This window comes from Cotesia typhae, unplaced genomic scaffold (assembly GCF_013202065.1).
Source record: "Cotesia typhae breed Kobodo isofemale line unplaced genomic scaffold, CoteBio_Ctyphae scaffold_152, whole genome shotgun sequence".
Classification (NCBI taxonomy): domain Eukaryota; kingdom Metazoa; phylum Arthropoda; class Insecta; order Hymenoptera; family Braconidae; genus Cotesia; species Cotesia typhae.
Window position 1 is genome coordinate 8,507,983 of NW_027423776.1, and position 17,575 is coordinate 8,525,557.

At 31.3% G+C, this 17,575-nt stretch overlaps 1 protein-coding gene across 1 annotated transcript in view; it reads right to left on the reverse strand.

Annotated features, from left to right (window-relative positions):
- The window catches only part of Nlg-4 (neuroligin 4), a 139,081-nt gene that overhangs the window by 42,166 nt on the left and 79,340 nt on the right, over positions 1-17,575 (reverse strand). Inside the window, exons 4-6 of the mRNA XM_074255841.1 lie at positions 16,643-16,952; positions 16,055-16,262; positions 13,820-14,074 (exon numbers count right to left, since the gene is read on the reverse strand). Of these exons, the coding sequence (XP_074111942.1) occupies positions 13,820-14,074; positions 16,055-16,262; positions 16,643-16,952 (773 nt within the window). The remainder of the gene's footprint in view (positions 1-13,819; positions 14,075-16,054; positions 16,263-16,642; positions 16,953-17,575) is intronic.

The following is a 17,575-nucleotide window of genomic DNA, read 5'->3' on the forward strand; positions in this document are numbered from 1 at the left end:
ATTCGGATTCTTGAAACTTTCCAAGTACTTACTTACACGTATAACATATATAAATATATAAAACTGTAGGAATATAAGAAAACGTGAGAGAATTGAAGCGAGAAGAAAGTAGGTTTTATTTGCCATTATTCTATACAGAGTTGAGAGCAATGTGCACCGCAAGTGTATGAGTTTTCAACTCCATTTTTCTCGTGTTAGATCAGTAAATACGGAGGTATTATAGACAAACGAATGGTATATGTGTCGAGTTCCCCATTTACATTCACATTCAAAGAAACTCATATTCTGAATGTAAAACGAACAAACGCATAATCTTGATATGTATTAAAGATACATTGAACAAATATCGCTGAAGCAAATTCTTTTCCTAGATACACATCTGTCGTTCCGGGGTTTCAGTCTCTTAGTCTTTATTTACTTCCTTTGCTTGTATTGATGGTACCAAGATACCAAAGGCCTCATCATCACTTGTTATTCTAACTTGCGTATGGATTTATATTCAAAGAAATGGAAAATCACTGCACGCCTCTAGAGTGAACACCTCAGAACTGTTATTTATACTTCCATAGACGTTATAAAATTTTTTAGATCAATGAATTGAATCTTTTATGAAAAACTACTGTTTTAACTTCTATATTTTTTGGCCTAAGAACCTTGTAGGGAATGCAAAAACGAATCGATTCTTATATAACAATCGTTGGAAATAAATTTATTGACACTCAATCAAGTAAATTTTTTTTCTGTGTACAAACCTTTTTCAATCACGCTTTTTTCGTTCACTTGCTAAATACAAAATTTTTAATAAAAAAAAAGTGGCCTCACCTATATAAGCACTTTCAATGAAGCTCCACAAAATGGCGCTCAAGTGAGGGGCGCAAAAATAAATCTCACAATGTCATGATGTCCATGAGTAGGAACAATGTCCTTGGTTGGTTTACTCGGTATTGTTTCTATTGCCTATTATTTTCGCGTCGCTCACGTGAGCACAAATACCAACAGAACCCGAAACAATACAAACACCCCGTATAACATATACAAACATATAAACATAAACAACAATACATATCTATGCAGCGTATTGTGTAGTATGCTTATTGCGAGGATTCATTTTCTATGTATTAGTAGGAAGATTGTGGTACTTTCGTCACGGCAGTGCATAGAATTTATACGTATAGTAGAACGATATAGCTCTAAGGAGCTTCCTATTTCTCCATCTTCATCTCAACGCACACATACATATATATATATATATATATATATATATATATATATATATATATATATATATATATATATATATATATATATATATATATATATATTCCGTTATCTCAGCTCGGTAGTCCGGGTCATCCCCACACCCTCTCCCTGTTTCTCTCTAGCCTTTCCCATTTCTATTTCGACTTGAGCTTCCACCTACAGTCGGCTTTCACTGTATAATACTTTATCCATGTACACCGTATACATTTACCTCACTGGGTTGCCTTCTTTCTGTCTCAATCCTCTAAGTTATTTTCCCGTTGTGCCACCAACTAGCTTCATTGTCTTTATTTCTTCGAACTCGACCTCAAATAGCCGTTGTGACTTTTAGGGTGAAAAGGCCAAGAGACAAGATCTTGTCAAGATACATTGCAATCTAGTTCAAATTGTTTCCGAAAGAATTATTTGCATTGAAAAAACCGAAGAAAGTGATTTTTGAATTTTTTTTTTTTTTTTTTTTCAAAGTAAGATAATAGACTCCGTTAGTGGCACTTTTTCTTTCACTGAAAGTTTAATCAATGATTAATAATTTAATCTATTAATATACAAAATCAACAAAATCTTTAATTCAGCTGCCTACAACAATAATATTAATTATTTCAAATCCAAAGTGCATACAACTCCTTAATGTCTCTTCAATTTGGTGTTATTTGTAAATCAAATTCACTTATATTCTATTGAAATTTGTTACAATAAAACATTAAGAAAGATGTCAAAGTTGAAGACAAAATTAAATTTCCTCAGAAAGTTGGCTGGGAAAACAAACAGCAACAAGAAATGAAAATGAAGATGAAGATGGAGGAGAAGACGCAAAGCGAATGTTACTCTACGGTACGGTATTCTCTTAATTCTATTCATTATTATATAGACTTCGCTAATTAATTCTGGAAAGAACGACACGAAGTTGAGAGGAGAGGGTCTGAACTATTGAAATCTTGATGGTTATTTAAAAGTAAAGAATTCCGGATGGATGCTCTTAAACTGTACAAGTTAAGAGAGAATATACAATATAACAGAGTTTTACTATTTTCTCGGATTTTATTCTTCTTAAATATTTTATTAAAGAGCCTTTTCATTAATACTTTTTCCCTTATTCTATAATAAAATCCTTACTGCAAAGCACAAAGTACATAGCGGAGAAACTTTTAAACTCGAGAATGTCTTAAGTTATAATTGTTTGAATTATAATAATTCTTTGTTCTTAAAATCAGTTGTTGTTACTGTTGTTACTGCTGTTTATTTTTTATTGACGACATTTTATAGCGCATTATGATAATGAAGAGCTGAGTTAACTTTGGATTTTCCAAGTTGGAAAACACGAAACGATAATGGTATGACGAGGGATAGTCTTGAGTAGAGGTGAATCCAAATATCAAAGAGCATTTCAAAGCTCAAAGCACATTGTTGAAATGTTCTCAACGGTCGAATAGTCCTCGTTCTGGATATAGTCAAGTACACTGCTTGCATGTGTATAACTATACAGTTTTACCTTTATACATATATATGTGTGAGTAAATATCAGTGTAAGTATTAGTGAGATAAAAGAATAGAAGAGAAGAAAAGCGAATCTGTTCGTATGGAATTCACGATACCCTTCTTTCTTCTCTTCACAATTTTCTCAGCACGTATGGCACATATTTACGAGGCTACCTTTTACACAACAAAGATACTTTGCTCTTTAAATTTTACTACTCTTTGATTTTTGTCAAGTATTGAGAATATACTACCTAAGAATTTCATTATTTTAGTTCATATTTATGTATTACGTCAACCTTGCGTTGAAAGTTACTTAACCGTCAACAGTCTAAGGTTCTTTACATTAATAAAAAGTAGAATTTGTCCACTTTAGGAAAAATAAAATTTTTTCAAATTTTAAACCAATTAAATATCCGAGCAATATCATTTCAATGTAAATAATTAATTTTATGTGCAGGTATTAAATCAATATAACTCGTTAATGATGTAACGAGTCCTTTCACCTGTTTGATATCATTAAAACAAATTACATTAACGAGCTATCAGAAACGAAGAAAAAAGTCCAATAAATATAAAGTTTACGTCCGCGCGATGTAGAGTAGAATTATGTATGTATGATACTTCAGGTGTCAGCTGAAAGATCGAGTGTTTGAATATAATTCAGCAGATCGTCGCAAGCTGTCCATTGACGTGACATCTGCAATTTGTCAGCCCACTCGACGTGTATAAATATCTTTTTCTCATACAATAAATCAAGCCCGCGACAACCATTAATACATATGAAAGAGTATACCACCTAGATATTGAGATTGACAAATTTTTTGCGGGGATCACTGATACTTCTAATTGACAAACATGAGATACAAATTAACAACATTTTTTCAGCAAGCTCAATTTTTTCAAACTTGTAAATTTTTCAGATAATTTTTTTGCTCAAAAAAAATAATCTCGTCAAAAAATGAGTGAAACTTTTTTATCTGAGGAATTGACAGACATAAAAAGGGATGTGTGGCATGTGTGTTCGTATACCGAAGAACATCGTTTAATCATTTAACCCTCCTTTACTCCCCATTCTCTGTGTTGGTCTAGTTTGTCGGCGATTGGCCACACATCCACACCTCGGCCAGTTTCTTCTTGACTTTTATTTTGTCGCTTTAGCCAATCGAGAAAACACTCAAGTCTGATGACATCCGGGTGTAGGTACAGACATCTGTCAGGCTTCTACGTGTTCTATATATATATATATATATATATATATATATATATATATATATATATATATATATATATATATAAATATTCTATATGTACTATAAAACCTTCATGTTGACTCGTAAAATAATTTATTGCCGCTACACGAACTTAAATGAACAATATAATTCATTTCAAACGGAATAGTTACTTTCAATTATTAGTTAGCTAGGTCGGTGGCGCAATATTGTCTTACATCCCTCGCATCATTTGACCAACATAATAGGTATCGATTCAATGGCAATACCATTTAGGACATAGTACTTCAGATAGCCGTAGCCCATGACCATTGCGATTAATCGGTACGTGATCTCACCGCAAGTTTACTGCCTCTGTGACTTAGACATTATGTAAAATCGATGCTCGACAGAATTAAGCCACATAGTCCAAGCAGTAGCAGTAGTCTTGTATGATATCATGTCAGACATGCTTGGGCTGCTGTTACTTCTATTATATGTTTAATTGTTCAAACACTTTTATATAATTTTGCTAATTTTATAGAAGTATTATTTACAGCATTACAACATTATTTTTGCAGGGATTAATGCGATAAAATTGAAAAAATTAAACCCACCCATCGAACAATACTAACAATTGTATTAAATGGTTTAAATTTTGATCCACAGAATGATAAAAAATTTGTTTTTGTGTAACCTCGCAAGCATAAATATAACAAATTGATAAAATTAAAAAAAAATTATTATCCCATTAATTGTATAAAATTAAAACTTTTAAACTCTAATTTTCTACCGCGCAGAATGTAATAATAAAAAATTAAATTCAGAGACACGGTAGATGCTTCGCGTCAATTACAGTTCAAAATGATAGTGTGCAGCCATTAGTGTACCATTAAATGTTGAGGAGCAATTCAATAATTAATTGAAGTAAATGCGATAATTTTAGTGGGTTTAAGCCTAAAATCTTCCGAGTAAATCGGATGTACCTTTGTAAATAAATGATAGAATATGCGAAGATGTATTATTACTACAATAGGAATAAAATTAACTTTGATGAATTTGAAACTATTATAATATGACATATAATTAATGAAGAAAAAGAGAATTACTAGATATTTTAATCCAATGAATTTAATATTTTTATTAAAAGTGAATAATTTTTCTATAAAATCCTCAACTCATCCTTTAAACTTAATTTCGAAAGCAAGAAATATAACAAAATTAATAAAACTTTAAAAAAGCATAAAAAGGTTGAAATAAAAAAAATTCATTAAGCCGGTAGAGCCTTAAAATTTTATTGAAAATGAAGAAACTTTGAAGAGGATGAGACTGAATTGAAGGAAGACGAAAGTTAGTGGTTTCATTGGAATAATGTTGTGTACAGTTTGAATGCCACCAAAGAAGACATCGAGGAGAATAAGAAGAAGCTCTGGCTGTACTTTGATACAATACAGTAAAGTTGAGTAAAATCTCGTTTTCTGTGCTTCTATACTCGAATAGAAAGAAACTCGATGGGGAGTTTTCATTTTCTTGGAAGCTAAGTGGGCATGAGGAAGGTAAGGTGAGGTTCTTGAAAAGGAGGGGAAATAGCAATCGTGCCCAGTGAACATTAAAGGTCGTTTGTGGTAACGTTAGAAACGTTAACTTGCCGCAGAATTCACATTGATGTCCCGGTGTGAATCGATCTGACGACACGTTTAGTACCCCTAAGAATCTATCGCACTATCTCAAGTAATAATGTCACCACGTTGTTCGCCAACAATGTTCGTGTCTGCACAGTCACGGGCAATACTAAACCCCGAATAATGAGAAACCATTGATGATGATAATAATAATAATAATAATAATAATAATAATAATAATAATAATAATAATAATAATAATAATAATAATAATAATAATAATAATAATAATAATAATAATAATAATAATAATAATAATAATAATAATAATAATAATAATAATAATAATAATAATAATAATAATAATAATAATAATAATAATAATAATAATAATAATAATAATAATAATAATAATAATAATAATAATAATAATAATAATAATAATAATAATAATAATAATAATAATAATAATAATAATAATAATAATAATTGGCCTGCTGTGATCACTAACCGCCTTGTTGTGCGGAGTGGCCTAGCAGTAACGGATGGAGCTCAGGCTGGGCCTTCGGAAAATCGGACTCCGGGGATAACCCCCCTGAGCATTTAATAACAAACTAAAAATAATAATAATAATAATAATAATAATAATGAGGATGTTGCTTGGTTCCTCAAATATCCACCGAATTTCGTATTATATTCGTCGAGAGTGAGAGAGACCAGAAATCCTGTGCTGGGTCAATCATTCTCCAAAGCGGATCCACAATTTCCGATGACGTATAAGCTCAAATGTGTGCGTACGTCGAGGGTTGCTACCGATTGTTAGGACAATATATTATTGGGGCTGAGTGCACCTGCGAGTATATATTATTGCGTTGATCTAGTTTGATATATATATATATATATATATATATATATATATATATATATATATATATATATATATATCCATATATAGATTGAACATATGTGAATATATGTGTGGGTATATGTCAATGTGTGTGCGACATTTCATGCCGGTCTATTGTCTTTAGGGGAACCTGAAACTCCAGGCTAAGTCTTCCCCTTTGCATTCTACATGTGATAATGTGATGGTACGACAGATCGTTATCTAGAGAAGCCTCGAGAGACAGTATCGCAGATGCGAACTGAGACGACAGGTATTATTAGAGATTACTCTTGATGGATTAATGAGTTATATGTTTCAGAATTAAACAGCAAATAAAAAGTGTTAAGCCATGAATGCAAATATCGTTTTTGAGATTTAAGTTTTGGTATTTAATGAGATTTGATGATATTTAAAAAACAAATGTCTGACTATTAATTTCGTAAGAAATTACATTAGACATTTTTAACATGATATTTTGTTAAAAATTTAATTTTTTTTAAAGAAGCCTTTCATTTTTGTAGTTTTTAATATTTATCAAAATTTTAAACTTTTTTAACTAAACAATTAACGATTAAATATGTTTTTTCAATACGAAAACTATAATAACTAAACAGAAAACGTACATTGGTACTTTCGTTGATGTTCGGTCGGATAATTTATCAAAGTCCTCGAGAGATCGATGTAGCACGTACTTACGCGTAGCAATAAGAATAGAATAAGAATAAAAGAGTAAAAAAGGTCCGACAAGAAGTATAGTACTAAAGTGGATACATTTATTTATATATATCTATACATCTAAAGGAGAAAGAGTTATTGATAAAGCTGGTAAAATGGTGCGAGAAAGGAATCCTCTGAACAGCCTTCACACTTTTAACCTATCTCTCTTCACTCCCTCACAGTTCAGTTTCATTTCCAGCACGAGTTTTATTGCACTGTGAAATAACGGTTAGAGCTAGGGATCAAGTGAACGAGAGGAGTACAGAAAGAATGAGCGTCTGAAAAAAAAAAGAGAAAGCAAAAAAAAACCTATACGTATAATGTTACCCCATTACGATGAAAAAGTCCCTCGTTCGTCGTCGAGTGCTGCACGGAAAATCATGTCACCAGAAGAAAATGATTCAATGTCAATCGCAATGAGAATCCCACTATAACCAGCTATATCGATTATACTAAAGTGAATTTCACTTTTTTTTAACACCCACGTATTATTCTAGATTCGAGATTATTTTTTGGTCCATTTTCACTTTTTTTTTCAGTTGACTAAACATTCAAATATCTCAAGAGTTTTCACATCGGATGAAATGCTCAAAAAATCTAAATTTATCTAAAAAACTGATGAGATTGATTTTTACCGCATGTACATTTTGCCTTTCAGACATAATCTTTAATTTCTGATAAATTTATTAAAATTATACTTGAAATTTCATTGTTCAATTGTAAAACATTTTCTTATTTCTTAAACAATGAGAAATTTAATTTACTTACGTTCCAGTTGCTGAGTTTTTATTTTATTTTTTTTTTTTTTTTTAATAATTTTGAATACAACGGTTAAGAGATAAATGCAAGATCAAAAATAGGTCAATTCGATCTCTCTTTTCCCCAAGTGAGACACGCTATTCGGTTATAAGATTTTCCGGGTACAAAAGACCGAGTATTAGATCCGCAAATTCTCTATCACCTCAAAATTAATATCTGGAACACTCTTGCACGTCGACGGGTGCACATGGTGAACCGCAGTGTCCGTTTTCACTTAGCTTAAGATTAGCCGGGCTACAAAACTCTATTACATCTCAAGTTTAAAATTAATACTTTATATTTGCTTTTCCTTTGGGTTCGAGAGACCCGTTTAATTCCACTAAAAATAGGAAAATACTCTACATTTTGGTGTATGACGAAGTTAGGGAAAATATTTGCAGATTACCTTGATTTATATTTCATTTCTTTGATAATTGAAAATTTATTATTTCAACAAAAGTTTAATTAACTACATAACTTAAATCTAATTTCATTTTTGTCGCAATATATTTATTATACTGCACTTCCGAGTCGAATATTTTAAATTAATTTATTAAATTATCTTAAATTATGTATCCGGAGCGTAATTGCGTCTGTTAAATTAATAAAAGAGAAAAAGTTAATCTGATACTCTCAAGGAAATTAAAAAAAAATCTCAACAGATAAAATTTTTTTTTCTCGATTGCAAGAATTTTCATCTTCTAATTGAGTTTTAATTGCGATAAAATTTTTTAATATCTTTCTAATCGAATTAAAGATTCAATTAATTAATAAAAGGTTAAAATAGAGAAAAGTACTTATCATCCGTTGAAGAGGGTATTGTAGTCCAGGGTATTGTAATCTCCTATACGAATATAGGAGATTTATTAAAGTTCGATTAAAAAAAACCCTACATTTTTTTTTCATTAATTTTTCTATCAGCTGTTAATAATAATCAGCTGTTAAGTAATAATTTTAAAGTACATACGAAAGTTCATAAATAATTCAATAAATTATCAAAAATTATTTGATAAAAAAAATCTACTGAACATTTAGCTCGTATGACCCTCCAGAGTGAGTATTAAGATAAGTACTAGAACACACAAGACAGAAAGTACTCAATGGCACTCAGCGTACATATAAACAATATATTATTTTTATACACACTCGACAGACCGAAAAGCCTGGTTTCAGTCACCGCACGTATGAGCGTACACTACGCTGGTGTTGAGGATGTTGATATCTAGCATCCAGCACGAAATAAGGGTAATGCGAGCACATTTGCACCCTAGTGCGCGAGAATTCACGTTCACGTTCACGTACCCGAGGATATTCGCATCGGAAAGTTTCAATACTTCTACGTTCATCCTCCAGCAACGGCAACAGCAATAGAACCAACCAGTACCTCACCTTTTTCATTCTCAATGTCTCCTTACTTGACTTTCTTCCTCTTTCTGCTGTACCATACCATACAATACTTAAACTCGTCTCTTCTACTCCGTAATTTCGCAATTCACGCGCGTGAAGTCGAGTTACACAGCGTGTTATCAATTCAGCTCACGGGCATGCTTTGTTGTCTTCCAAGTTATTTCTCTTTGCTATAAATATTGTACTTCTTTTTTACTACTGAAATAATAACTGTAAATTGTTATCTTTCTCGAGGAATAACAATAATGAATTTTTGAGCTTAGCGACTCAAAATTTACTGCAATATTTTCTTTTTCTTGGAAAATAAATTATATTAAGGGAAGTCTAGCAATATAGAAGAATGAAAAATTTAAAGATGAAAATGTAGATAATTATTATAAAAAAATTATTAAGAATATTCTATTTTTCACGCCTTTAACTGCATCTCATCTCTTAATAACAACCAAATTTGAAGTCTCGTTATATAAATTAACAATCAAAAGATGTTGAATTAACGTAGATTTATGGCTTATCGAAGCAAATATATAAAAGCTCGGGACTGAAAGTAGATCGTCTAGTTGTCGATTCCTATTTGCAAGACATGCAAAATCCCCTTGAAATCGCAAAGAAGATCTTTCCATAATAAGTAATGCATGCATGAAGGATATACCTATATCCATGGCATTAGTATAAATATATGTATATATCTAGACTTTATATCTCACATTTCAATATTCCATTTTAGTCCAACCAGACGATTTGATGTAAAATATTGATTCTCATCGTCTTTATCATTCGATTCTTTATTTTTTATATTTCATATTTGATGTCTGTATACATATATATGTACGTATGTGTGTGAGTGTATGAAAGAAGAGCTGCGGTTGCATTATTCATAGAGACATATCAAGCAAGCAATGAAACGATGAAAGTTGACGTCGACAGCAAAAGGACGTTTACTGGTTGGTCCAAATTCATATGCCAATCTCTCTCTTTTTCTACATCACGTCGATTGACGACTTTTTAACATCCAATAGTTGAGAAAAATGCAATATATATACTAACGACCCCATAGTCGCTCTTAGTATCATATCATTGCCAATTTAAAAATGAAGAATCGCGCATATAATCAACATAAGTGCCATTATACTTGTGCTTGGTGTAGGACACATTCGTGTCTTTGATTTTAACTATAAATTTAATTTCTGCCTGAAGAGCAGGAGATACAAGGAAATGTACGGGGTACTTTTTTTTGTGGGAAATTAAATTTACTGTAAGAAAGATCTCCTATAAATTTTTTTTAGCTTGTATAATTCGCCAATTATTTTATGGTTACCAAAAACTTAAAAGTACTTTCCGGAGGATTTTGATCGCTTTCTTTGTGTATTTAAACTTAGAATAATACTACTGCGATATGTGCAAGGTATGCATATATGCTTCCGATGCATTGACCCGGTAGTTTGTCCGCGGATCTGTTTCTCGCAGCATTGATTCGCATATAAATAGTGTGCGGAACTCATATAATGGAATTTCGCGCGATCGACGCGTAGTTGGCGCCAACTTCTGGGTGATTCGTTTAATTGAATTCCAATAAATACCGCGGTAACGCAATAATTTCCGTAGCATAGAAGAGACCAATACATTTTTTTGTAGTTCTCAACACACACATCCTATCCTCCCACACTTCGTTATTTGAGTGACGATTTTAACGGCCACTCGGTTGTATTGAATTTCCCAGTGACACTAGATCCAATGTTCAATTTTTCCGAGAATCCAAAGGCGTGTTTTATATTCTATCTCTACACCTACCTCATGCATCGCCGCCAATTCGTGAAATTGTAAATTTTAGTACTTTGTATGCTTGACCCAAGATATTTACTAGTTTGATGCTTTGTATTTCGTTATTTCTAAAAATTTTTGTGTTAAATTTAATGAAAATTTATTTACTATGTAATATTTTCATAGGAGAAATTATTATGTAAATTTTAAGAACGGACTATTTAAAAGAGTAAAATTTTTAAGAAAATATTTTTCTTAAATCAAGTATTTTTTTCTTTCAGTGCGCTCAATTTCCGTCAAATGAACCGTGAAAGCGACATTAAAGTAACATCACTAAATGAATAATTGAAACCGCCGAACACAGAATTACTCATTTTTACAGTCAATAATCAACAATGATTAATAGCAATAATTATCGTAATAGCTTTAGTAAACCACCGGTAATTAATATAAATATAACTATATAATATAACTATTCAGATATATATATATATATATATATATATATATATATATATATATATATATATATATATATATATATATATATATATATATATATATATATAGATCAAACTGAGTAGAGTAAAGCAGAATAGAATAGAATAGACGTTGGAAATGGTTTATGGATGTAGTGGTCTCGTGACACTGGGTGTCGCGTATATTGATTTCAATGCCGCGCATTGTCAATGAGTTCACCACTCACTTTGGAAGCTCAACTCCAATACAATCATCTATTTAACTCTCTTTTACTCGCTTCTCCCTCTCGACCCTTTTCTCTCCCTCTGCCTCTACCTCTTAATTATTCCATCATGCTAGCACACAACATCTATCCATCTATCTATTTATCTCTCTCGCCCCCGTCAACTGTAACATCGATGCACTGTAATTTGTTCATAATTGAACGTAAACACACCGATAATTGGCAACAAAGAGGTCACAGGTACATACATATTCATGGGTCGTATGAGCACTTATGCATATTCTGTGTGTATCAATATGCATGCGAAAAATTTTGACAATCACTAAATTTAAGTGTCCAGAAAAAATTTATAATTTTTCATTTTACTTTTTGCTGAATTATTTTTAAATTTAATACGCGGATTTAATTATTTAAATAACAAAAGCGATTAAGTGAAAATTAATTTATATTGTTATTATGTCTATTTTGAAATTTAATTGTTTTATGAGTTTGTCAAAGTAATAAAACTTGACTAAAGCACTTATAAGTCAACATGAAGCATGGAATAGATAGGAGAGCTCAAATGTTTTGATGACTATGAAAATACCATTGAAAATTTAAACTACTGATGACATTCCTGTGAAATGCAGACGGCGTTTAACGATTAAATACGTGTATATATTTGTCGATTGCTGTGCATGGAGAAGCCCTACATATGTATATATGGACGTCGGTATGTACATATATGTCATAAAGTTATATGCGGATTTAATTGAAACATTACTGGAGAATCAACGACGCAAGCCCGTTTCAATTTTCAGGTATGCTTTGAGGGTACAAATTGTCAAGTTATATTGATGGCGCCAGTTATTATAGAAATTGATAGAGCTATTTTTTATTTCTGGGTTAGAGAATAGAGTATTAAATCTAGCTTTGTTGATGATTGTGAATTCTGTGGTTGCGTTGTAATTATTAGATAAGTCGAAATGCGAAATTTCATTCTCTGGTGTTAATTTAATTTTTATAGTAGTGAATTATTAAGTAAAAATAAATAATTAAATTTACAATGGTAGAATTTTGATAAAAAATGCCAAAATTTATATTAAAATATTCAAATTTATTATTTTGATCTCGAGAAACATGAAAAATAATTTTAACTCAAAAAGGTGTATGAAGAATCTTAATATTACATGATTGCACAAAAAAAAATTATATATCAATTGAAGGTAGATAATAATAATAACATATAAGTAAAATATACCACAAAGCAGTGATCGGATAACTTTAGCCGATAATAACACCTTAAATTTAAGAGAAAAGCTCTGAATATAAGGTATCAGTAATTCACAAACAAGTACCAACATCCCGTTCATTAATCGATCCATTAAAACTCAATCTAAATTTCAATTTAAATAGAATTGATTGCCGGATTTCTAGAGATCTGCATTCACTCTAACTATTTATATAAATTTAAATACTTTTTATTTTATTTTATTTCCTTCTTTTACGTTTCCTTTTGTATTGTGTACACTGAGACGGGTATTTTCCCACGAGCTTTCGTTCAAAATAATGGAGAAATAGATCGGTTGGGGACACGGAAGAACAAACAACTCGTCAAAGTCCCAATGTTTTTACCTCATTTTTTTCCCATTTCTCGTAGAAATGGAAAAATCTCCGAGATCCTCGATGCGCTGGTCCTCTGAAAGAGAAGCCCGAAAGTTACCAATCGAGATTACAGCTCAACCAGAGGAACGTATATTGAAAGAACCTTTTTTCACCTTAAATCCCTCCATTTCAGTTTTTAGATACTCGCTCGTCCAAGTTTTTTGTTTATTATATCAATTTTTTATCGGTTTGCAATGTTAAAAGGAAGAAAAAAGGGATTTTTCTATTTTTTTTTATCATGAGACTTTTTAATTGATAAATATGAAATGGATATACATATAGTAGTCACTTTGTTCTTTAAAAAAGGCATATCTAACTCCTTAATAAAAACAAAACTTACCTCTGGATAATCGCCGTCCTTTGTTTGAAAATCAAAAACATAGAAGTAAGTTTTTGGCATGGGTTCTTTCTCACTGTCAGGAACTGGTGTAATGTGAGGGTTGTTCGGTTGGCGAGTATGACGAAGTGTGAAAAGATCCCCAGTTTGGACAAGTGGTGCTACGAATTGTGCATCACTCAACGCACGTACGCATCCGTCTCTGGTGTTCGATGGATGCTGCATTGTTCGTTCCCACTCGGTGTACTCATTCACAATCTAAGTAAACAAAAGCGCAAAATGCTTTAATTCTTTTCAATTTAAATGAATGAAATGAATGAAAAGCCATAGAGTTTGATTGTTAGTTTCTCTTGTTTTTGACTCATTCATTGATTTTTACACTTTACTTTTCGAGTTTTCCGCTTTAAAATATATTTTACTGAAGATGGATACCAAGTGTTAGTTGTGGTACTAGAATAACTAGTGACCCTAGTGGAAGTTGCTGTTAGCTTGTTAGTATTTTATAATGAACCACTTTATTGAGTATTACCTCGCAAAGTAGCTTATAACTTGTTCATACATATACACACCGATACAAAGGACATACTAAAAGTTTTCAAAAGCCAATACAAAGTTTAGTAAGCTTTGAACGCTCAGTTCCTGCGCTGTTAATTTGACAAAAAGTTTAGTTTAACGAATTAAATTGATCGCCAAAATGGTTTTAAAGATCTTTCAATGTTAATGTCAGTGTTGACAAAGTAGAAAGAAAGTGTGAGGATTATATCGAGAGAAAAAAATTTTTTTCTAATTAATAAATATAACTTGCATTTTTTTTTTTTTTTTTTTTATAAATTTATAATAAAAATGAAATAAAAAAAATTGATCATGTAAATTATTTAGTAGCATCAATTTAAATTGTATACACACTCTGTAATTTATAAATGGATAAGCTTTAAAAATACTGCGTTGTATTTTCTTATCACGAAATTGTAAAATGATCAGATTACATCGAATGCATATGCGATTATCTGACACTCCGGTGTCAAATATTGTCATAATTTTAGTTTTTTCTGAAATATTTATTTATTTATATTTTTCCTCATATTCATGTAGATTATTTAGTTGTCGGTCCCGGTATTTTATTTATTTATAGTTTTTATTTATATTTAAAATTTTATTTGTTTTGTTTATCCGATCCATTTGTTTCATCCATATCCAAATACACCGTTTAACGGATGTTCAGAGATAACAGTCATACGTAGATATATATTTGTTGTATCTAGTGTTCCTGTTAGTATCAGAGTATCTAAATGTTTGTGATATGTGATCGGGGGCATTCGTTTGTCAATACATTACTCTTTTTTTAGTGTCAAGCCATATTTGATTTACTAGACCGGACTTTTTTTGGGATGAGTTACTTTACAGTGTTTGTAAGCGTAAATTTTTATTTTATGTCTTTCTCACCCCCAACACATTTTTATTAAAACAAACAGGAGATTCTTCGCTTTTAACTGAACTTGTCCATAATTTTTTCTCTCAATTAAATATTTTACAAATTTACAATTCACTGAATCTCACAGATAATGAAAAGAACTCTTTCTCTTTTTGTTCCAAACGCTTTAAATTTGTGGACCGATTCTGGAGAATAAATTTCATTACATGCAGAATCAACCTCTGGTAGTAAAACTCAAAGGTACTCTTCCAACTTTTTCATCTACTTTCAGTGAGTATTGATTTACAAAAAAAAATTCAATGTATAAAAAATCATGTGGAAAGTTAAAATGAAAGGAAGAAGTTTTAATGATGAAAATTTTAATTATTAATTACATCATTATGTCATTAAAGTTTAAAGCGCTTTTACTTTTTAATTAATTCATTTCATCAATTTTCTTTTTTATTAATTTATCCGTATCTTTTCTCTTTAAGAGAAATTTTCATTCAAAAGTCAGAGCAATTATTTTGAAATATGAAAATTATAGCTTAAAAACTTCGTAGCTTGATTTCGAACTAAATATTGAAAATATGAAAAAGTTGTGAAAATACTATTTTGTATAAAAGTTCTTATAAATTTTTTGTATCTTCATTCTTAAAGAATAATTTTTATTTAAAAGTTGAAACAGTCATTTTGAAATATCGAAATGGCTTGTAAAATTCTGAAGTTCAATTCAGAAAATTTAATTTTATAATTTTTTGTAAGATTCCTCAATATAAACCAACAAAAGTTTTCTTTCTGTAGTACAATTATGAACTTATATTTACCGTAAAAAATATCTCAGTAAGATGATAAGTGTATGCATTTCTGACATAGGTCCGTATTATTCTGTCCCGTCTTTCTCCCTCGAAACCAGCTTGAACATCTTTTTCAGCAAACCTCCACAAAGCTTCGCTAGTTGTTACGCCAAATAATAGATCATACTTGTTGTTACTGGTGATTGGCATTCCAGGATCACTTCTTTTTGGAAGTTGTCTGTAAATTAAAGAAATATTCGTGGATAAAGTATGAGTAAGCGAGTGAGTGAGAAAGAAAGTAATAAAGTAAGCAAGGGAGTAAATAACTAAGCAACTAAAGTTTAACGTGTGAAACTTGTGCATTGAATTAATCACGTCCACGAGGACTGAAAAAGTGAGGACGTGCAAAAAGGCTAAATTAATTATTATGCATTAACAGATTGCTTGTTGGGCGATCCATCATTACGAATTCAATTATAAATTCATCAGCTTATACATTTCTTGTTAATATATTTAATAATATCGTGATTAATTACTCGAGCACTTGCAGAGAAATAGTAATTGAAAAAAAGGTGAAAAGCAATAAAAGAATCAGTGCATATATAGATGGCTACTGACCCGGATCCTTGGAATTCTGGACCGAGATAAGAGAGAAGATCCTTGTGGAAATCGGGTTTTATGACAACTCCATCGACACTGGGACCAAAAGCACTGAGAAAAGTCGGAGCTTGTACGTCCGCTGACATGAGATCTTCTAGCCGGGTTTCACGTAGACAATCCACGATCAGCTCGTGCTCTTTCAACAGATCCGATGGTACAGAGCAGTTTACTGCTTTAGCTAGTTTTACTGCGTACGTAACCGGATCTTCTACAACTGCCCAGGATGACAAAGCGCTGCCTGACAGTAAAATCGCTCTCTTAAAAAGACCTGAAATCAAAAAGATAAAACAAAAATCACATAAAATGGAATAAATATATATTTATATATTGATCCGGATTTGGATATATTTTTATTGAAAGTGCATCTACTTTTATGAAACTTGTACCGTTCAATTGGTTTTTAATGCAATAATAATAATTAAGGCTCTAAATTTTTTTTTAACTTTAAAAAATGAATAAAATTTTAATATTAATAATTAAAATAATGTCAAGCCTGTAAAGGCTTCTTACATATCCTATAGAGACGCATCAAAAATAATTATGGGCAGTAATCGCCCTTCATATTCTCAAAATTACAAAAACACAGTATCCACATCAAACGTATTTCCGGTGTGATATAGACTACTTCTTGCTCTCATTTAGGGAACTTCTCCTTCAGCTTGGAAACAGCATTAACTCCTTTCTAGCTCTCGACTACAAAAGACATCTGATTACATGTTAGATTAACTTTCGCTCGTCTTTCAGTGCTATGTACCGACTACCAACTACGGGTTTGACGATGCAAATTTCGAGTGACTCTGACACCAAAAGCCTTGAGTCTTGAAGAGTCGACGCTGAGAACCAGGAGAAAGATTGACTGAAATTCGTGATATTACAACGAAACATGTGCGA